Source organism: Salminus brasiliensis, chromosome 7 (assembly GCF_030463535.1).
Source record: "Salminus brasiliensis chromosome 7, fSalBra1.hap2, whole genome shotgun sequence".
Classification (NCBI taxonomy): Eukaryota; Metazoa; Chordata; class Actinopteri; order Characiformes; family Bryconidae; genus Salminus; species Salminus brasiliensis.
Window position 1 is genome coordinate 34,255,676 of NC_132884.1, and position 23,237 is coordinate 34,278,912.

General features: G+C 41.9%; 2 protein-coding genes across 4 annotated transcripts; one reads left to right on the plus strand and one right to left on the minus strand.

Annotated features, from left to right (window-relative positions):
- The first annotated feature begins 522 nt into the window (after positions 1-522).
- Positions 523-5,562, plus strand: tarbp2 (TAR (HIV) RNA binding protein 2). 2 transcript variants are annotated; one of them, XM_072684709.1, is made up of 7 exons: positions 523-745; positions 2,189-2,506; positions 2,682-2,751; positions 2,861-2,978; positions 3,594-3,721; positions 3,877-4,069; positions 4,642-5,562. In XM_072684709.1, exons 1-7 carry the CDS (start codon positions 693-695, stop codon positions 4,797-4,799), a joined length of 1,038 nt encoding a protein of 345 aa, XP_072540810.1. In that variant the 5' UTR covers positions 523-692; the 3' UTR covers positions 4,800-5,562. The 2 variants fall into 2 exon arrangements, with proteins under 2 accessions (XP_072540810.1, XP_072540811.1); XM_072684710.1 differs by having other exon boundaries at positions 3,594-3,718.
- Positions 5,563-6,212: 650 nt separating this feature from the next.
- Positions 6,213-21,408, minus strand: tespa1 (thymocyte expressed, positive selection associated 1). Of its 2 annotated transcripts, none has more exons than XM_072684708.1 (12): positions 21,221-21,408; positions 20,697-20,872; positions 16,788-16,830; positions 15,955-15,995; positions 14,715-14,771; positions 12,182-12,221; positions 12,017-12,070; positions 11,801-11,896; positions 10,516-10,724; positions 8,693-9,849; positions 7,491-7,578; positions 6,213-7,031 (listed from the first exon to the last, which is right to left on the minus strand). In XM_072684708.1, the coding sequence occupies exons 2-12, from the start codon at positions 20,848-20,850 to the stop codon at positions 6,928-6,930; spliced, it is 2,043 nt and encodes a 680-aa protein (XP_072540809.1). In that variant the 5' UTR covers positions 20,851-20,872; positions 21,221-21,408; the 3' UTR covers positions 6,213-6,927. The 2 variants fall into 2 exon arrangements, with proteins under 2 accessions (XP_072540809.1, XP_072540808.1); XM_072684707.1 differs by having other exon boundaries at positions 11,801-11,899.
- Positions 21,409-23,237: the final 1,829 nt, after the last annotated feature.

The following is a 23,237-nucleotide window of genomic DNA, read 5'->3' on the forward strand; positions in this document are numbered from 1 at the left end:
TTAAATTCTGTAAAAAAAAAAAAGTGTCTGTTCTCTCTGTCCTTTTTCCACCCAGACAGACTATATATTATCTTTCTATTTTTTTATATTTATTATTAGATTAGATAATTTCTAAATAATTTATTAGTGGGACGTGTCCTCTGTGTTTTGCATGCTTGCAGGTCTATCATTAAGCAGTAGCAGTTTTTATTTCCGCTGCTGTTTGAACCTTTATTTTGAAAAATGTTCATGTTGGTGGCCATCTTTCACATGCTGCCTTCCATAAACATTCACAGAAAGGTGCGGAGTGTTTTCGAATATAGGCGCTTTGGGGTGAGGGTTAATCTGCCATTAAATATTAAACTCAACTCATTATAGGGTTATGTGATATTAAATGGTGCTAACCTTTATTTTGTGACGGTTTTATTTTGTTTAGATGTTTAACTACGACACGAACTCAGCTAGCTAATGCTAGTCAGCTATCGTGTAGTAGCTAGCTAACAGCAGTGAATGCAGCGTTCACTCGCTGTAACTTCGTGGCGCTTCTTGTCGCACCGTGTGATCATGTGGGACTGCTGGAGTAGGGGCTGCCCTCTCGTGTCACAGGCTTCCCCGCCAGGAAAACTGTTAGCTAATGATATCAAGGGGGGTTCAATTACGTTGGGGGGTATCTGCAGTCTTAAACGAGTGGGCCTTCTATCTGTTGTTGGGGAATGAACGACGAGACAACCCCGGCTAGCTGTAAGAGAAACTCTGGGTGTACCAGGTGAGGCTGTGTGTGGATGCTTGGCTGGTTAGCACACGCTAACTGAGCTAACCTAACCTCCCGAGCTCTCTGCTGCAGGAGGACCCCCACTACATCTAACTAGCTGGGTGTTCAGCAGCGTTTAGCAGATGTTCAGCTCAGGGTTGTAGTGTAGCTGATCTGCAGATCTGAGATATGAGACTGATTTTCAGACGAAAGTAGTGGCTAGAGTCACCATCACAGTCGTGTGGCACCACAGTCCAGTCAGCAGTAGAAGTTAAAGGCCTGCAGTAATACATTCAGGGTGAACAAGCCTGGATCAGTTATCTAGCAGACTGGGTTTAGTCTGGGGGGTAAAATGGCATCACAGTCAGGGTAGTCTGGAGACCTGCATCTCTGGGTCTGTTTTAAATGGGCTGGGCTGGGCTGGGCTGGGCTGATCCATCCTGGAAAGGTTTGCATGTGTCGTGTCCATTCAGAGCCCTTATAAATGATCAAGGTTGAAAAATACTAGACGTGAACCTGTCCCTGGATTTAATAATGAATTGATGGACTTATTTATTAAATTGAGAGAATAATTTATTTAATCATTGAAGGGAAAAAGGTTGAGGGAACGATTTATTAAAATGAGGGAATGAATTGCCAAGTTGAGGGAACAATATATTAAATTAATAGAGGGAAAATTAAATTGAGGAAATTAATTGCTAAGTTGAGGGAACAATCTATTAAATTAAGGGGGAAAATTAAGTGATTTATTAAATTGAGGGACAGATGGTTTGAATGGATGTACTTATTTATTAAATCGAGAGGACAGTTATTTAATCAAGGAGGGGAAAAAGGTTGAGGGAACGATTTATTAAATTAAAGGGGAAAAATTTAAGTTGAGGGAATAAATTATTAAATTGAGGACATGAATTGCTAAGTTGAGGGAACAATGTATTAAATTAATAGAGGGAAAATTAAGTTGGGGGAACGAATTGCTAAGTTGAGGGAATGATTTATTAAATTGAGGGACAGATGGTTTGACTTGATGGACTTATTTATTAGATCGAAAGGTTTATGTATTTAATTAAGGAGGATAAATGTTAAGTTGAGGGAACGATTTATTAGTCGAATAGATTTATTAAATTGAGGGAATTATTGCTAAGTTGAAGGAACGATTTATTAAATTAAGGGAATCGATTGGTAAGTTGAGGGAACGATTTATTAAATAAAGAGAAAAGATTACATTAATGGAGTGTGTTATTAAATTGAGGGGGAAATTTTGCGGGAGTTACAGGAATGAATTTCTGAATTTATTGACTTATTAAATCAATTTATAACTGAATTAAAATTTTAGGGAAACTAAACTCTCTAAATATAATTGTTCTTTGTTGATGCTTTAGAGATACTTTACTTTCTACAATGAGAATAGACTGAAAGGAGCATGATTATACCGCCTCTTTCCTCTCTCTCTGCTCTCAGTATTGAGCAAATGCTGGCTGTGAACCCCGGAAAGACACCCATCAGTCTGCTGCAGGAATATGGAACGCGGATAGGCAAGACCCCAGTGTACGACCTGCTGAAGGCCGAGGGCCAAGCCCACCAGCCCAACTTCACCTTCCGCGTGTCTGTGGGAGACATCAGCTGCACGGGCCAGGGCCCCAGCAAGAAGGCCGCCAAACACAAGGCTGCAGAAGCCGCTCTGAAGATGCTGAAAGGAGGGATGCTGGGAGGATTAGGGGAAAATGGCTTGGAGGGAGACGGGTTTGTTGGCATAGACATTGGCTTGGAGGGAGACGGGTAAGAACTTTGGCTAAGCTACTTGATACACAGCTTCATCATATTCAGCTTCAGCCTGCTTATTGTCGTTTTTGGCAGAGAAAATTTAGATGAGCTTTAAGGCAGCTTTAAGATTTAAGAGGGTCTTAATTCATGTCTCGTGCTCTTTATTTACTGTATTGACTGGTTTCCACAGTTCCCAGTCAGAGATAAAGTCTTCCAGTTCCAGCCAGCAAGCTGAGTGTAATCCAGTTGGAGCTCTGCAGGTGAGAGAATGATGGCTTTTTGGAGAGTGGCAAAATTCTTTGTGTAGATGAGGTGTAGGTGCTTTAATACTAAATGTGGGTATTCATGAAGCTTCACTACCTCTTATAGGAGCTGGTGGTGCAGAAAGGCTGGCGTTTACCTGAGTACACAGTCACACAGGAGTCTGGCCCTGCACATCGCAAAGAGTTCACCATGACCTGCAGAGTGGAGAGATTTGTCGAAATTGGTATATCATATAGTCTTCAATTTAATAGGACATACACATTTGAAATGTTTTAAAGGATTACAAGTCATCAGAACCTATAACACCAATGATGAATGAGAGAAATATTGTTCAGCTATGTATCTGTATCTGCTGATATTCACCCTAAATGTGCGATTTAATAATGTCCAGTTAATAATCTGTATGTAGGACATGGAATAATATTGCTAAATAATTAGTGATTATTTTATTTATACTTGTAATTGGCAATACTGTTTGATTATAATGTACAGTGGCTGCCAAGCAACATAATAAACAGAGATTAGTCCACCAACAACATGATAGTAAGAATCCAATCCATGCTGCACAGGGTCATATGTTTGTATATTGAGCATTTTAGATCTAGAGTTGTCAATATAAAATCAATTATTAAGCAGTATACGGGCAAAATTCAAACGGTTACTGGGATCTTAATTGTTTGTGATCTTAAAATATTGTACTTATTATTTTTATAGACAAATTTTTGTTAAAAAAAACAAACAAAAAAAAACACTTTGTGCAGCTCTGTTCAGAACTAATGTGAACACTATAACTGAAACTATCTGCTTTCTAAATTCTTTGCATTTCTGAATTTTACAGGCAGCGGTACATCGAAGAAGCTTGCAAAGCGGAACGCAGCAGCCAAGATGCTCTCCCGGATCCATGATGTCCCCGTAGACATGCGCAGCACTCATGAAGTTGAGGCAGAAGATGACACCTTCAATGTAGTGAGAGAAGCACATACGCTACTTTCAGTATCACCATGTGATGGCACATTATAACCCACCTCATCTCTCTCTCTCTCTCTCTCTCTCTCTCTCTCTCTCTCTCTCTCTCTCTCTCTCTCTTTCTCTCTTTCTCTCTTTCTCTCTTTCTCTCTCAGCACATGGGTGGCAGGTTAGAGGGAGGGAAGTGCAAGGGTTTTGGATGTACGTGGGATTCTTTGCGGAATTCAGCCGGAGAGAAGATTCTGCAGCTACGGAGTCATCCGTTAGGCCTTCCCAACTCCAACTTCTGCTCTTTGCTCCACGACCTCTCTGAAGAGCAGCGCTTTGATGTCAGCTACCTTGACATAGGTAACTTTGTAACTACAGATGGATGACTTCAGACCTGTGTTGCTTCCCATGTTCATACACAGACATACTGGATCCATACAGTGGTACCAATGAATTTTCCTTTGAGTACTACACTCAAATATACAGATTGTACCATATAGTACCTAATGGTAGTATCTACTGTACAGGTTTGAGCTATATGCTAAATATAGTTTTATACATGTTATCACTGCTTCCTCAGTGCATCCTCTAAGCTGGCTTTTTATCACCAGTGTCTAATTCGTCTAATTAGTTTTCCCTGTGTTCATATTGGTGCATTATTCTGCTATATTGTAAAAAGGTGAGGTTGCACTAAGGAATAAAGTGATAGACAGCCTTGGCTGGCAAAGGCTGCATTGCGCCCTGCTGAGTTGTTGTGGCACTGGGTATCCGAGGGCTGCTTCTGTGCTGTAAGTTCAATGAAGGCAGCCTGAGACACCCTTGATCTGGGAGAAGGGCACAGGTGTATTAATAGAGTAGGCAGTGTTGGTACAGAAATGTCTGAAATACTGTACTGTTCAAAATAAAATGTGTGTTTTGCATGTCTTTCCCAGAGGAGCGCAGTCTCAGCGGCCTGTACCAGTGTCTAGTGGAGTTGTCCACCCAGCCCATCACTGTGTGTCATGGTTTTGCCCCCAGCCAGGATGCAGCAAGAGCCAGTGCCGCACACAACGCTCTCCAGTACCTCAAAATTATGGCCGGGGGAAAGTAAGGCTGTGGAATGGAATTAGGAAACTTACCTCTTTAGCCTGCAGTTTTATCTCCTGGGGGCACCACCTTGTCGCCCTGCCCCTGTCCCTTTTCATAAGATGCCCAAAGATATTGGACTTTCCTAGTGACCTCTAAAGATGAACTGACAAAGCATTTGTCTCCCTGAAAAGGACCCAAATTCCCCCCACCTGTACTTCGAAAATGGCTGAGAATGAAGGTGATTTTAATCTGGGTCTGTTGCTTTTTGCTAGTTAGTTCCATGTGAGGAATTTTATTGCATTGTTGAATTATCCTGAAATGTTGAGATTATTCTCTTTACCTTTTAACTAATTTTTTTCTTTGCTTAATTTTTAATGTTATCCTTACAATTTTCTACCCCCCCCTTGACTTAATTTCAAAGTGACCTACATGGTTCTGTGTTCATGTTTTATATTTTTAACTGAATTAATTAAAAATGCTCTTCCCAACATCCAGTTGAACATCAATTTAGATTCACAGATATATCCCTATTCACGGTCGAGTCCTCAACTTTAATCTTTTTTAAAAGAGAATTTTTTCTGATATTTATTCCTGTTTATTGGGTCCAGTGCAGTACCGTGGGGAAATTGCCCTCTTGCCCTCTTATTCAAACGTGTAACACTAATTGTGCCATGCAGGTCTAAACTACTTAAAGTGTTTTCATATCATGTGAAATGTTATTAAAATGCCAACGTTTTTATTTTGAGTTGGATTCAGTAAAATAAAGTTGGTACGTTGTGAATACAGTTTTGTCTACTCGTGATTAAATATGTTTCCGCAGATTGTGATTCTTTTCTAAAGAATCTCGTACAGTTGACTTTAACACTGCTGTCTCAGCATGACAAAAACAGTTGCTTATCTAAAAACAGGCGAATTTAAGATCCCCGTTGTCTTGGAAAACTTAATTTACACTATTAAAATGTACATACATGTACCTAATGTACACCCTAGTGAAAGCCTTTCGAGGCTAAACCCAGTGGCTACTTGAGAATACAGAAGCTAAGATGCTAAGCTAACAGCAGGCAGTCTGGAGAATAAAACCGTCGACCAAAGGAAGCGCCTCTGGGGCTGAAAACGAACACTAGTCCGTATAAAAGGAAAATGGTATGTTTCATTTTTAGGCAGAATAACAGAGTTGGGAACTTGTGAAAAAATAGACTTCAGGCGAACATGGAAGATGAAGGGCTAAAGCTAACAGTAGGTAGTCTGAAGAGCGAAGAATGGCTAACTGGAGGGGAAGCTTAACTAAGGTATTCGTACAGGGAAGCCGGCGAAGCATTTCAGTGCCCTGCTTGTGAAAGCCAGCGGTTCGGGGGAAAAAAGAGACTAAAAACGAATGCTAGCCCACCATAAAGAGAAAAACAGCATGTGTTTTATTGAGAGACAAAATAACAGGGTTGTAAACAGGGTTGTAAAACCACGTTTGAGCATTTGATTTCACCACAACCAAAGTCACATACGATTTACACATTAGGCAGCTTAAAATACTCAAAATGCTTTCTTTGGCACGTTTAATTTTGTGTACAGCAACATTTTTGCTCATGTGTTTTAATATAGAACACCAACAACAATGCTGTTCAGGGTTGACAATGACATTATCGATGTTCTGCTATGCTGGCATCCAAAACACGAAGTGCTAGAAGCTGATTTTAGAGCTGATATACAAATAAATAATTGAATGAACCAATAATAAATATTTGAAACATCTGCAGGAGAGCGAACATGCAAAAAAAAAAAAAAAACGAAGGCAGAGCACTTAGCATAAGGCTAAAGGCAGTCATTCAGTACTGAGTTTTTACAATACATTCGAATAGTAGCTCAGAACCAGGAGCTAGGCTAATGATGCTCGATCACACACATACTCCAACAACAGTTATAGGAATCAGGTTACGCAGTGCATTGCCCTGACCAACTTTCAGTCCCTGATTATGTTGATTAGGGCCTTGCGAAACACGAAAGACCTTGAGTCAAAGTAACTTTCAAGGGCACAGCTGCTGTGATGACCTTCCTTTCTGTCACATGTGAGAAAGCTGGCTCTCTTCAGAGAAGCTAAACCTCAGATGAGCAGATAGGCAGGGATGCTCACAGAGGTGTGACAGCGTGTGTGTTTCTCAGCTGATCTCTCTGTTTTGGATAGCGAGAGAATGCTGCTGCATGTCCTCTTCAGCATAGCCACTGCTGTCTGACTGGAAACTGTCCCCTCTCAAGGGTGAACCTGAAACATGGAAATTAATACACGGAAACGAGTGGAGTTTAGTCTCGCTGCATTATTTGGTTCACTGCATGCTCATTCTGTTCTCCTGTTAGGCTGTGAGGTTTTCTGAGAAGGGGTCATGGTAGCTTTAGGGTTTTCCTCAACATTTCCTGTAATATGAAGTTCTTTGAGAGTGAATGGCAGAGTGTGAACGCTCACAGTAGAGGGTGTGCTCTTGTTAAGGAGTTAACCTCTAACAGTTCTGACTAACACCTCTGTTTTTGGCCACTTAACAGTTTATTTCTGCTTAGCTGATTACTGTAAATCCTGTGAAGGGGGGTACTTCTTTACTGAATATGCAGAGTGTTCTGTTTTGCTTATCTGGGTTCATTACATTTGCATTTCAAGAACAATCTTGATTCGGAACTTTGCAAAGTCTCTAGCGTGTGGGCGCTCGAAAAAGTAACCGATATGACTCACATTTCTGTGGAGTTGCTGCCACAACAGATAGTGTGTGCGCACCACATTGCTCTGCTGATATGTTCTCTTCCTCCCCCGCACTCTGCACCTATATGGAAGCAACATGTTACTAATGGTTATTCAACGCTCAGACCCAACCAGCAAACCAGCTGGCATATCAGAAGCACTGTCACATGAACACCTGACACAATGCACATCAGAACAGCTGCAGTTTGACTAATACTGGCTGTAGCTGCATCAAAAAACTACACTGATTCTGCATCTCTATATCTAACTAGATAGAAGTGTATGAAAATACTGCTATAATCAAAAGTATTGTGATATTATTTTTTATAATTCTGTATCGATTCTCAAAGACATCAATTTTCCATTTTGATAATTAGTGTACATGGAAAGACTGGTGGCAGACAGTGAATCTGCAGGCATTTTGTGTTGTGTTTAAACCCCGACCACTAGATAGCAGTGTTGTACTTTGTCTCGAGATCCCTTGAGACTCTTTTGATTGGATAAAAAGTATTTCTATGCATATGGTTATTATGCATATTTTTATATTTTGACAGTTTTCTTACATAGTGCTTACATAATACTTGTATTGCGGTGTGTTAACAATATGACACAAACGATAAAGATTGGCCTGCATTCTGACAAATGCAGGCAAACAAAATATTGTTTACTTTTGTTGAATTGTAGTTGTTGCCAAAGTGGTGATAAAATTACTATGGCAATTATCTAATATTTTATCTTGATTTATGACATTGAGATACTCTAGTATGGAAATATCTCACATACCAGTACATATATGTAAAATCCTGGATGTATATTTAACAACATATAGCAGCATATTGTTGCTGTCATGCAAAACTTTGTATCTCCACTGTTGTCTTTTTTCACTTTTTGACATAATCTGAATTTGGCAGTTGTTCTTCACATTGCAATAAAACGTAATGACAAATGAACCAACAGAAATGCTTCAAAATGAAATGAAGAAATCTTATAACACTGAATTTCATTGAAAGTTCAGAGGTTCTGTAAAGTTCTCAGCCTGTAAAGTTGCCGGTTTGGAGATACAAAGTTTACAAGATACAATGATCTGAACAATTCATGTATTCAAATGGTTCTTTGAGTTGTCATGATCCTAGAACTTTAGCATATAACTTTACTAACACTACTGCTAAAGAACCCCTTTTTAAGTGTGTACAAACCTCCTCAAGCTCAAAAGAGTTGGCCTGCTTGATCTGGCTGGCTGGAGGCTTGATGGGGCTCAGGTACCTCCGGTTGTGTATTGAGAATAAATACGACTGGGGGGTGCTCCCAGAGCACCTGGAAGATGTAAGGTCCTCACATGAGTCTCTTTTGGGGATAGACGTGGTGTCACCATCCAATCCAGTGACCATGATCCTGCACGGTGAATTTTGTGAGATCCTAGAGTGAGGGGATGCAGGGTCTTCTTGAGAAGCAACTGAAGATGCTTCCATTAGATGCCCATCGCTCTCCTCTGCTGACGAGCAAACCTGCGGTTGTGTATCCGTGATGGTTGGCTTGTCTTTTGGTTCAAGTATTCCAGAAGATGAAGATTCACTGTAAATCTGAACAACAGGTGATGCGCCCACGGCTGCTGTATTGTCTATTTGTGGACTACGATATGGTGCTTGATGCACACACTCCACTACTTGAGGGCAAATGGCATCATAGGTAATAATGGCAACTGTTGGCTTGGTTGCGACAGGTTTGTTCAAAGTGGCAGAACGTGAAGTGGAACATGTGGAACCTTTATCCACCACTGTAGCATTTCTTGAGTCTTGAGTATGTGTAGATTCATGCTCAGGTTTAAACAAGCAGGCCTTTGCCCTAGGACTGTCCCGCTGCCCTGACTGTGACCACCGCTGGATTCTTTCCTTGTGTGGATTGGTCACTTTCTCGACAGTATTCACTTCTGCAATCTGTACTGCCTTTCTGCCCTCCGTCTTCTCTGCCATGTTTCTGGCCACTTCCTGGAGCCATGCTCCTCTGCCCTGGTCAAGGCCTCCATCATTTTTTGCAGTCTCCAGGACCATTCCAACCACATCCGGCAGGCTGTTCCTTTTGCGAGGAGAACTGTTTGGAGAGGCGGAGTCTGAACCACGAGAGCCTGTGTATAAGCACATCTTCGAGACTGTGTCTTTAAGGCGCTCCACAGGAGATCGCGGCTCACTGCGAACGCTGCCGAAGAAGCGCTGGCCAATGTTGCGCTCCACAGTGGGCGAGGAGAAGCTGAATTCAGGTGGGGCCAACTTCTGAAGTGGTGTCCGTGACACGTGGGAGTAGAGAGAGTAGAAAGCATTGGCCATAGCTGTCAACACCTCCACCTGTCGGAAACGACCTGTACACAGAGGGAAGGATTTAAAGGAAAAATACAGGACATATCTGGGGTTTTACACAATTACAGTATTTAATAGATTGTACATTATTTTTCAACTTAAATGCAAATGTATTTTCCCACATGCACAAATAACATTCCTAATATGCTTGAGGGGCAAATTAAGCTGTTGTTTGACTGCTTAGAGCTTAGCCTAAGCTAAGCCTACTGTTAATGAAGGACATGAGAAGATATCTGAAATTCATGGCATCCAGCAGCTTATAAATATAACTTGCTTATATGAGCAAATGTCATCAGCTCTATTTTGGCCCAGTGTCTGTTGCTTATTAACAAAGAAATTGAGAGTGCATCATGGGAGATTGTAGTGTCCTTAAAATCATGCTCAAATTCCACTTTACAATTTGCCCTAAAACATAAATAGGGATCCATAGGGTGGCCAGCTATGTGCGTTAATTTCCAAGAACTTCTGTGAAAATGAAAACGGATGAAGAATCATAACGCTGCTGTCATGCAAAAACCTTGCATCACAGCAACGAGCAGAGTAATATAAACTGCATTTCTCAAATGAAAGCCCGTTTTCTGCCAAATATGAGGAAATGGTTTTAGTGTTTCTGTTTTACATGCAAGTTTACATGCAAGTCCTACTGTCGCATCAGTGTTGTTCCTTACTAGCAAGCGAAAGGCTGGGGTCCTCCTCACGGATGCGGCGGAGTTGGGATTCGAGGAACAGGCGGAAGTTTATGCCTCTGAGCTGGGAGGGGAAAGTGAAGAATCTGGCTGGGATGCGAGCGGTGACCTGCGGCTCCTCACAACCAAACCCCAACTGATACAGAGTCTCCTCAGCATCCTCTGCACACATCTGCAGCACGTCAGACACACTGGTGTGTGCGTGACGGAAAGGGAGGTGGATAGAGAATGTGTGAGAGAGCCTGAAATAGCTTTGTAACTAAGAACAAAATAGATACAGGATGAAGAACAAGCAACGATGCCTCTTGTTTGTATGAAGCGTAATTAGGCTCAGTAGCAGCTTGCTAAAAATTAGTTTGGCCTTTTGGCTAATTTTATATTTTTATATGAATCATTTTACCTTAAGTAAGATGCATAAAGTAATTTAAAGCAACGTTATGTAGCATTACTATTGCATCTCTATCGCTGCTACTTTGAGTGTGGAATGCTGGTTTCTGCACTTGGAGAAGCAGGCAGGACAGCTGGAACACTCATATCACGGTCATATTTGTGTGAAATCCTATAATCTAACTTTACCGCTTCAGTCCACATGATTCTTGGCATGTCCAGAAATGCGTGTGTAATGTGTTAGGGGTCAATAGAAATACCAAATCTCCATAATGCTGCTTTAAAATTGATCTTTAGATGTAGGTGTGTGTACCATTTTTACAATTCAATTTTTCTCTTTTCACCTTAAAATTTATGTCATTTGCGATACTGTGCCTTTATTCCTGATGTATTGACTGCAATATATATATATATATATATATATATATATATATATATATATATATATATATATTATAACTAGGCTTGGCTGAACTGCACATAATTTATTGTAATATTTAAAAACGTTTTGCAAACAACATCAAAAAAGTCTGAAAAATTTTGGATCCTGCAATGAAATACTTAAATACTTAAGTGTTAGCACCACAATCCTTCTAAAGAACCCTTAATAAATGCAAAAACAAGCAATATAAGAACTCTTACACTATAACTAAATAAGTGCATTTCTTAGCTAATGAAAACTTACCTCCTAAATATTTAACTTAAAGATTTAAGATGTTTTATACACTGTTAATTGTATAAGGAGGTTCTTGAAGGTTCCCTTAAAGCACTTTAAAAGGTTCCTCTACAGTTTCAAACTGAAGAACCTCCAACAGTTCCTCTAGAATCTTATTCTTTTGACATTGTAAAAGCAATATTTATTTTTGTAGAGACATCCTACCTGGAAGCCGTCTTACTAGTGCCAGAAGAGAAGGCACTGGACGCCATACTGTGTCCCATGTTACACAGTGGCAAGCTAAGCCTCTGCTGAGGAGTGCTGCTAATAAACAAACACATGGCATAAAAAGAGTGAAATAAGGGAATAGAACTAAAAGCAACAAGTGTAACAAATCGAGCGGAGAACTGAGCAGAAGGTATGGGGAAGTGGCTTGTAAACCTTGTGTGGAAGTCTTTCCGTGATTTAGGAGGAGGCAGGAGCAATGGGCAGTGCCTGCAGGGACATGAGGAAAAACGTTATGGATATCTCTGTAAACGGGTCGTTTGGCCCTGAAGGAAAGGATTTCAACATAATAAGCTATATGTCAGAAAGCAAACTTCTTACCCAAATTCTTCTGTATGTGATTCAACATCTAGTGCAGTGGCTGTAAAACAGTGACAGGGTGTATTAGAATTTGGCAACTTTTATTCTGACAATAGACACTAAGATTGTGTCTGCATATAATGTATATGGCTTGTTAAAAAGTTTGTAGACACCTACATTTCCTATATTTTGAGCATCATTTGAATATTTGGGTAGTAGTTTGTAAGTCGTAAGTGTTAGTGTTGTCAGAAATATTTCAATATTTCTTAACTGATCTTTTGAAATTAGGCAGCATCTAAAGGTAAAGGTGCACGTATTTGTCACTGTACAGCGAAATGTGTCCTCCGCATTTAACCCATCTGGTAGTGAACACACACTCACACACACACATGTGTTAGGGGCAGTGAGTACACACACACACCCAGAGCGGTGGGCAGCCAACTCCAGCGCCCGGGGAGCAGAGAGGGTAAAGGTTATAATGTTATAAAGGGCCTTGCTCAAGGGCCCAACAGTGGCAGCTTGCCGAGCCTGGGAATCAAACCCACAACCCTGTTATCGATATCCCGGCGCTCTAACCGCTGAGCCACCACTGACCACTGCACCATCTACACCATCCATATCAGACGTATCTGTGTTACTCATTGCTATATAACATATATGACATATATAACACTGAGCTCTGAAGCCCTGTTATTTTTACATCTACTGTTGGCTGTTGTTTCACATACACTATATGTCCAAATATTTGTGGACACCCCTTCTAATGAATGCATTCAGCCACTTTAAGTTGCGCCCATTGCTGACACAGATGTGCAAATGCACACACACACACAGCTTGTCTAGTCCTTGTAGAGAAGCACTGCCAAAAAATAGGACTCTCTGGAGCATATAAACAAGACCTTATTGGCACCATGCCTAATGCCAGATTTGGGCTAGCGCTGTGTTCTCTGGAATGATAGTTCTCCTTCCAATGTTTTTGGGATGAGTTGGGGAGTTGGGGATGATGAGGTGGAGTGGAGATCACCCAACATCCTGACCTCACTAACACTCTTGGCACTGAATGAAATCAAATCCTCACAGCAATTCTCCAAAATCTAGTAGAAAGCCTTCTTCCCTGGATAGTAGAGACAGATACTCCAATGAGCAATTACTGCAAATGCTCCCTTCCCTTGGGTATCACAAATGGTACCCAATACAAGGTGGGTGGGCAATAGCAAGATATTGTGTTGTATTGTGGTCAATTTTATTATTGTGATTTATAGTATGCTTTCCTTTTTAGTGAATATTGAACACTGTTAGTAGGAAAGTAGCTTAGACTCTGGTATTGGTGCATATTGTCTGTATGTCAAAGTATCACAATAATCACCTCATACCCAATGATGACATTTTTACATTTTTAAATACTGTATTGAAAGTGGAACTTCCAGTATCATGACGACCGTAGTAGATGGCGGACATAATTCTCAGCCCATGATTTATTAGTCCAAAGAAAACTCAACTGCCAAATACAAAAGTCAGCATGGATACCTAGAAACCCAAAGAGGCCCAATACTCAACGGCCACATACCTACATTACACTGTACGACATGCAGTGCAATCACAGCCTTTAATAAATCTAAGATTAGTGCTGATTTTAGTGCTCTTAAAAGAGATGGTCTTCAGTCTGCTTTTAAAGACAGCAAGTGACACCCAAATGACACCCCAGAGAATTTCTTCCACCACCTTGGTGGCAAGACAAAACCAGTCTAGATGCTTGTCTTCTGTACACCTTGAGGGTTGGTGGATCAAGCCAACGTGTACTTTAAGCTTGAAGGGCTCTTGGTGCAGATCTGGTTTTGACCATTGGCATCAGGTATGGTGTATGACATCACTAAGCTGGAGTGGGCTGACTGGTGCTGGCTTTTTGTAAACTTTCATATTCAAACAATGCATATTCATCAGATGTCATAATTAATGCATCTATTATAATAGAAATAGCCATGAGTTTTGTGCTATACGGTTCAAACATGGACGGAACGTGTCCTCAAACTTCTGAAGGCAGTGTGCTTATTTGGATATCTAATTTGATTGTCTAGTTCATGTCCAGGCTGGGTGTGTTGCCAAGTCCTGAATGAGAGATGACCCCTGTCCAGTCACAGGTCTTTGTGTATAATCTGCTTTCATTTGCTTTCATGCATGAAGACTCAACGACAAGTACACGGATGTCACTCAAGGAAGAGGTTTTGCTTTTGAGGTCACAATGAGGCTATTGTTTCAAACGCATTCCGTGACGCATCGCTGACAAAACAACCTGATCTGCCACAGCGAGCAGCCAACGAGTTGGGACTTGTTGAGAAAAGGGCTGCAGCGCAGGTGTTATCCTATGGAATTTGAGGGACTGGCTAGGAGGAAGAAAAGGTCTGGCCTGGTCTGGCATGTAACATTTACATACATTAACTGTATCGCCTGAGACACTGTCTTCCTGTTTGTGAAGATACCGAATGGGTCGGCGTCCATCTAACCGGCTAATGCAAATCCTCAACAGATGCTATAGTACTGAACTATTTTTACCTACCTTCAGCCCCAAGGGTCAAGTCATCCTCAAAACTGCTGGCAGTCTTCAGAAAGGATTCTGAAAAGAAGAGATAAACTGAATAGGAGAAGTGCACTTCCTTGATGATTTATTATTATGCAGAGATTTTATTACAATGACCTGATTATGAATATCAAGTTTCCACAAATTGGCTCACTAGGAGTGTAACACTATGTGTATTCCAATTGAGCAGCCAATTGTGCTCTCTCAGACTCCGGCTGCTGATAGCAAAGCGACAAGGCTCGAAATTCGAACTTGCGACCCCAGGACATTTGAGTTAGGACATTTGACGGACATATGACTTAGCCTTGCTCTCTTCTGGCCACCCTCTTCTCCTACTGCTCAGAGTGATAACTGCTAGCACAGCGTTTGTTAGCTGATTCAACAGAATAGCCAGTAAATTACCTAAGTAGTGGGTAAAAGCTGACCACACCTAAGTTGGGAAAAAATCTGGCAAAATATAATGAATTCATGAAATATTTAATAATATTTTGCCTCATTTGTCCCCCAACTTAGATGTGGTCAGCGTCTAGCCACTATTTAGGCAAGGTCTTCTGCCATTGCAGTACATACACTAGGGCAGTGGTGGCTCCGGGCTATTAATGACAGGTTTGTGGGTTTGATACCCGGGCTCGGCCAGTTGCCACTGTTGGGCCCTTGAGCAAGGCCCTTCGCCCTCTCTGCTCCCTGGGCGCTGGAGTTGGCTGCCCACCACTCTGTGTGTGTGCGCTCACTGCCCCTAGTTCACTAGTGTGTATGTGTTCACTACCACAGATGGGTCAAATGACACATTTCCCTGTATATAGTACAGTGACAAATACATTCACCTTCACCTTTACACTATGTGGACAAAAGTATTGGGACATCTGCTCAATTATTGTTTCTTCTGACATTAAGGGTATTAAAAAGAGTTTATCAGGCTTTTGTTGGAGTAACTGTTGCTACTGTCCAGGGAAGGCTTTTTACTAGATTTTGGAGCACTGCGAGCATTGTGAGGATTTGATTGCATTCAGCAACAAGAGCATTAGTGATATCAGGATAGTAGATGATAACCCCCCTATCTCTCCCCCACCCCCCACATGTCCACAAACATGTCCACAAACATTTGGACATGTAGCATTTCAGTGTATGTAGCAATATAATCACCAGAACTATTTAATGCATATCACACAGCCCTGGACTAGACAATACCGTAACCCGATAAGCGCTTCCCTTCACTTACCCACAGTGAGCTGACTGTTGCTCTCAGGGCTGCCTTCGTTTCTGCAAATGCACAAAAACATACGAGAGAGAAGAACACAGCCAGAGTGAAAAACACAGCAGTCGCTTTCTATCTCATCTGAATCAGCGTGCTCTGTGGGCGAATCGCAGGCATGCAGCGCGGTGCTCGCATGAAAAACATACACACTCACGCTCAAACCCCTCTGGACTGCAGATGAATCACGATACAGATTTCATGGAAGTGGTAACACCTAAAAAACAACTGTCAGGGTGTTTCATTGCATGTGTTCGACTGACAGAGCGAGATGATGGAGGGCGTGAGCATCTCGAAGAAACTCGCTTTCTCACAATCATAAAAAGCAGCTGAGAACCCTGCCACCATTCCGACCCGTCATAACACCCACAGGAACCGGCCAAGACAAAACAGCCAGATCAAACAGCTCCACTAAAGCCAGCTACACTTTTTCTGCCTCTTCCTTCACCCTGAGTCCTGCACAACAAAAACAGAAGGAAGTCTGGAAATAGAACTTTTCTAAATATAGAACTAAACTATTTGCCTTCATATTAAAGTTTATACTCTAATCATTGTGATACCATCACAGAATCTGCTCCTCATCCCTTTCAGAAGTGCTGTGTTTATAGTTTTGACCGTAACCTTTAACCGGTGGCAGTTTCCATCCATTTGTTTTTATTGCCTTGCAACTGACAAACACAATGTTCAACCACAGTGTGCTACTTGCTCTGCTAGTGACGTAGATAACTATCTGCTCTCCCTTACAAGCTTTCTCACACACACACACATACACACACACACAAACACAAACACACACTTACCCACAGCCTTGGAGCCAGGTTTCAATCTTTCCTGTAGTGCATCCTGTGGAAAATATATTCAAGTGTTAGCAACTCTGTAAATGTGTGCTTGTGCAAGTATGTATATGTGTGTGTTTATGTGCAAAACACCAGAGAGATGTTCATGATTTCTACAGAGTTATAAACATAGTAAAATAAATAAAATAGATTTCAGCTCAGTTACTCTGTATTACTTAAAAACTAGGGTTGTAACAATGCACTGAAACATTATGGAATCACGATGCAGAAATGTGACAATGTGCACTGTAGACATCTAACAGTGGAGATCGTGAAGAATATACAGTCTATTAACTGTGGAACATTATGCAGCTGCATAGTTTAAATACCAAAGTTTTCCAAGAAACAGCATCAGTCATCCACCAGACATCATTTTGAACAAAAAAACATATGAATAGGAATATAGGTCGAAAATAAATGATAATAAGCATTTACTGATATAAACAGAGCTCCAAATGAGTTAACACATCACTTTGAAAAACACACAGCGCATCCAACAAGAACAAGCAATTATTAGCTGGTGTTAAGTCCTGGACATTCTAGAGATGCAATATGGCAATATTTTATTGTCTTACGATCAGTTGTATAGTATATAGTATATATAGTAATACACAGTATGCTAAATCTGAGTATATCATAAAATATCATAAATATTGTTATTGCACTAAGAAACGTGAGCAACTGCACGATTAATTACAAAGAGCATAAGGTCGCTGTCCAATGAAATACATGTATCTCCAAAATGGTGACTTTACAAGTGACCAAAAATGTACTCTGAATGGAAGTTAATAGGAATGCACCGATACCACATTTTCCTTTCCTTTCCGATACCGATGCCAGATTTCCAAGTATCTGCCGATACTGAGTACCGATACAGATACTCATTCTGACTTACTCAATAGATGGCTATAATATATTTATAGCGTTTCACTTATAGATCTTACTTTTTTATATCTTATCCCAAATAAGATATAATAACTATCAAATGAAACACATGTATCTCCAAAATGGTGATACATATGGTGTATTTCGATAGCTTCAGTATGCAGGATGGCATGTAGCCTCATTCAACTCAGCTTAAATTCTGCTATTTGGAAATCTGAGTACCACTTATGCAGTAAGGTTATGCAGTAAACAATGTGGATTGACAACATCAACACCACACATCTAGCTTAGCACCATTCCGTAGCTTATCTCAGACACTCCAGTCAGCGGCATGTGACGTACATTTCAGAATCAGAGAGGCAAAGTGAACTTCACTATTAGGAGATGAATATTGCATGTAATGTTTTTCATCATTTGCATCCACAGGTAGGCCGCCCTATTTGCATTCAGGTGTCCAAGGAAAGCAGTCTGACCTGCATTTGAAAAATCCTCACACTCCACAAGAGGACAGCTAATGTCAGGTAAAGCGACTCCAGCTAATTCTGCTGCCTACAATAAATGCTGGGAGACATACAACAAACTCAACACGCTCTCAGTGCATCTCAATGACTGCCTTAAGGAGCTTTTTTTTGGACGGCACAAATACCATGTTTGTTTACTTTCCTGTTTAATACCCCTGACCTGCACATTTTTGCATTTGCCCAGGAGATTATTATCAGTATTAGCAGGGAGTAATACATTTTAGCTGATCCTGTAGGAAGTCTAGGTTGAAACAGCACACACTCACACTGTGAGTGATGTGGTGAGGTTGGCAGAGGTTGGCAGTGTGTTTTTTTGTTTGTTATTTCCGTTAAGGTAGTGGAGCATTCGATTGGTTTGAGTATGACAGCTAGAACTGGGCAATATGATAACGATATTTTATTGTATCGTGTATTTTGTTATTGTGATAACAATCTGCTTTTATAAGCATATAGAGGATACTGTTAGTGCTTAAAACCAGCTGCATGTTTCATTACTAACAGTGTAATTAGTCTGGTTTAATTAGATGAAGAGCAGCAGACGTTGAGTATAAATCACTGTACTCAGTACGGGAAAGGATCTAAATAGTAGTTTTTAAGAATCTGTTGCTACTGATGTTTTTAGTCTGTGATTATTTGTATCATGATAAATATTGTGTATATTGTGTATAAGTCTTAATCTCATAAAATATCATAATACAGTATTTTTATTTTGACAGCCCTCTTTTAGATGCACTTTTAGATTTATCATATCTACTTTGGGTGGGACAGTGCTCACGAAAACTGCATACCGATGTGTAGTCCGAGTCATATTTGTGTAAAACCCTGTAATATTACTCTACCACCTCAGCCCACTTGCTTCCTTCACTTTCAGTGATAATTCTGTATCTCTCAGCTTGTCCAGAAATGCATGTGAAAAGCATGTGGTGGTGGCTCAAAGCTCGAATTACACTTTCAGACTAGGGGGAGCCCAGGAGCAAGACATACCAATTCTCACATAATGCTTTAAAGCTTAGTACCTTTTGGATTGGTATCAGCCGATACTCCCAAGTTTTAACATTGGTAATGGAGACTGAAAAGAATAGCTGGTATTGTGCCATCTCAAGTGTTCCCTGCTCTGCTAGACCTACAAGAATGTGATGTGCAATAAAACTGCTGGATATTGTGATGTTGACGAGTAATGTACGGTGTGTTTCCGTCTGTTTGTGCTGTGTGCAGGTATTTTTCCTAATACTTGGACTTAAGGAATCTCTGTTGTGTATAACGACATTAACACATACAGTGCATACAATACCTTATAACAATATGAAGGGCTTGTTAATTAGCTTAATTAGTTGGATCAGCTGTTTTTTTTTTACATCAACCTTTTCACAACTGGTGCATTTGTGATGTTCTGGGCCTCAGCTGCATGTTCCTCATAGGATGTAGGGTGTTTAAAGGGGTTCTCCAGCAAGCATGAAAAACAGTGTTTTAACCATAAAGGTTCATTTTCTGGTTAATTTGAAGGCTGTTGGGTTCTTAAGAGAACAGCACTGTGGGTTTGAGACCTGGGTTCGCTAAGCTGCACTGTTGGCAGTCTGACCCTGCGCTTTGACTACACCTTTTCAGGCTGGGATCTCCATTGTACTGTACAAGAGTATATGTTTCATGGCAATAATGGCACTTTCCTAGTATTTTCTCAGGAACAGTCCATATACACTACTTGGGCAAAAGTATTGGGACACTTATTAATTATACTTATTAATTTCTTCCAGAATCAATGGTATTCAAAAGGGTTTATCAGTTTAACTGTCTCTACTGCCCAGGGAAGGCTTTCCACTAGATTCTGGAGCACTGCTGTGATGTGATTTTATTGCATTTAGTGACAAGAGCATTAGTAAGTTCAGGCTGCTGGATGATCAGCACACCATTTTATCCCCAACTAACCAACTCATCCCAAAAGTATTGGATTGAGCACCAGAGAGCACAGTTCCACTACTCTACGGCTCAATTAGTTACAGTTACACCCCTGTGGCCCACGTCTGACTTATCTTATCTCATCTGCTCCAGAGAGTCTCATTCTATTGGCAGTACTTCTCTACCAGGACTAGACAAGCTGTGTGTGTGCATTTTGCACATCTGTGTCAGCAATGGGTGTAACTTAAAAAGCATTTCAGGCTAAGAGACAGCGTAGTGGTGGATGAGTTTACTTATTGTTTACAGCTGACTGACCAACCAGAGAACCAGAGAAGCGCACACTGAGCCACTGTCGATATGCAAATTAGCTCATTTCAAACAAGCAAGGAGTGCATTCAGTAACATTGCTCCACCATGTATTGTGCGCACCTCACCCAAGTACATCCCAAAAGCGCACTGTAAAGGTAGCGCCCTTAAGGTGACATCATTGACATCATCAAGTGTATACTTAAAGAAAGACTGCATTTGGGACAGGCCCATCTTTATCAGTCCTAACAGCTTGCCCTCTACCTACCCTCAATGAAGACCTCGTCTTGCAGGGAGAGATGCTGGGGCTGAGGGGTACATGAGGACTTGGTGCTCTGTGGCTCTGTGTCCGCCAGGGGGAGCCAGCGACGGCTGCTGTGCACCCACGCCTGCCGCCTGCCAACAGAAGACGGGCTCTCCATTGCCGTGATCCGAAAAAGACGCCTAAAGAGAAGACGAGGTCAAATACAGCTTGGTTTAAACGCACCGGCCCATGTTTGCCCCTCAGTCTGGCACAGAGGAACACTGTGTCCTCCCCTCTGAGAGGTGAGGGATCATAGGGACAAGTTTGCCCCCTTGTCTAAGTAGAAGTGAAGTAAACGGCAGAATTCGAGAATTCGTCAACGACGACTATCAAGGTGTGCCATCCGCTGCATTAGAGCGACCACCTGCAACCCCCCCTCCCCCCTCCGCCTCCTCCTCAACTTCCCTTCCCGCAACTCCGCTTGCAGTTACGGAGCGCGAGCTTTAGTGCGCCAGCTGTGGAGATTTCCTCATGCCAGGTGGACTCACCTTTCCCTAGCAGCGAGCTCCTAACGCGAGTTACTCAGCGACATCGCACTCCATCGCTCCGGGGGTCGCACACTCAGAACGCGGCGGCTCGGTCCAGCCCCCTGCCAGCGCCACCGACGAGGGGAACTCAAACACAGCCATCCTGAAGCATCGCCGCTCCGCCTGCGCAAACTTTCGCGCTGCTCTTGCTGACAGTTTAGCCTCGTGACGCGATAAACGACGGAAGCTGCCAGAGGAAGAAGTGCTGCGGTGTGTGTGTGTGTGTGTGAGAGAGAGAGAGAGAGAGAGAGAGAGAGAGTAAGAGCAGCTTCTCTTGAAACTAAAGGGAACCCCGGCAGTTTCAGTGTGGGTGAGGTCAGTTCAGCCAGAGCTGCTCAGGTGCACTGATGTTTAGCAGCTGTATTGGATCTAAGCCTATCTATATACACCATGGGCCAGTTTCCCACACGGGGATTAACCCTAGTCTTGGGCTACAGAGCATTCTGAGTGGTGATTCTCCATTGAAAATAAAATTCGGTCTAGAACTAGGCCTAATTCATTTCCTTTCTGGAAATGTTTGTGGACCCCCTCTTCTGAAATGCACACACACACAGCTTGTCTCGTCCCTGTAAAGACGTATTACCAGTAGATCACTCTGGAGCAGATGCCTTTGACCATTGACCATGCCTAATGTCAGGCATGGGCTAGAGGGGTATAAAGCCCCCCAACATTGAGCTGTGGAGCAGTGGAAGAACTGTGTTCTCTGGAGTGATGTTGCTTCTCCGTCCAATACTTTTGTGAGGAGCTGGGGAGTTGGGGACTGGGGAGGTGGAGTGGTGATTGTCCAACTTCCTGACTTTACTGACGTTCTTGTCGATGAATGCAATCAGATCCTTACAGCAATGCTCCAGAATCTAGTAGAAAGCCTTCTTCCCTGGACAGTAGAGGCAGGTACTTCAACCAAAACAGGACAAACTTTTATTTAATAATCTTTATTCTTTATTTCAGAAAAAAAAAAAAAAACTATGAATGAGTAGGTGTCCCAATACTTTTGTCCATGTAATGTATCTATCATTGGAAATGATTTAACAGATAAACGTAAGGGTTGTTTCACACAGTTTAGGCTAGTCTAACCCTGTGGTTGGTGAAGTCATGCCCTTCTGAGGCTTAAAGGATTCCACTAGATGTTTAAAAATGTTCCTTTGAGATTTTGGTCCATGTTTGCATGATTGCATTGTTGGTGTGGTGCAATGGCTCTTACACCAAACTTTGATTCCTGTCTGGGTGACCAATGACCAATAAGAGCCCTTACACTACAATGGCCCGCCTCTGTAATAGGAGTAACCTTATAAGTCACTCTGGGTGTCAGCTGTCACACAAATCCTGCAGATTGTCCAGGAGCTGCTCCTGAACGCTGACTTTTGCTTCGTGACATGATGCATTGTCATACTGGAAGTAGCTGGACGAAGAGGAAATTGTGGCCATGAACATGGTCAGCTACGAAACTCAAATAGGCTTTGAGATTCGGGCAATGATTGCTATTTTAACTGGTAACTGATATGTAGTTTCTTGTTCTACATAGTTCTGAGTGTGTCCACTGCAGCCCCAGCCTTCTGTTCTTGGCTGAAAGAAGCGGAACCCGGGGTGGTCTTCAGTTTGCCGTGTTGTCCATTCCCTGACCATATTAGGAAAGTCTAGAGACTGTTGTGCTGAAAATCCCAAATACAATCAACCCCTCAACGCAGCTGAGCCCAGCAAAGCTTCCCCTACAGAGGGTACCACTTTGAACTTGACCATTGTTGTTAAGATAGACCCATCTGTGGTAGTGAACACACACACACTAGTGAACTAGGGGCAATGAGTACACACACACACACCCAGCCAACTCCAGCACCCGGGGAGTTGGGAGAGGGTAAAGGGCCTTGCTCAAGGGCCCAACAGTGGCAGCTTGACAGCTTGCCGAGCCCGGGAATCGAACCAACAACCCTGTTATCGATATCCCGGTGCTCTAACCGCAGAGCCACCTAGGATAAAGTTG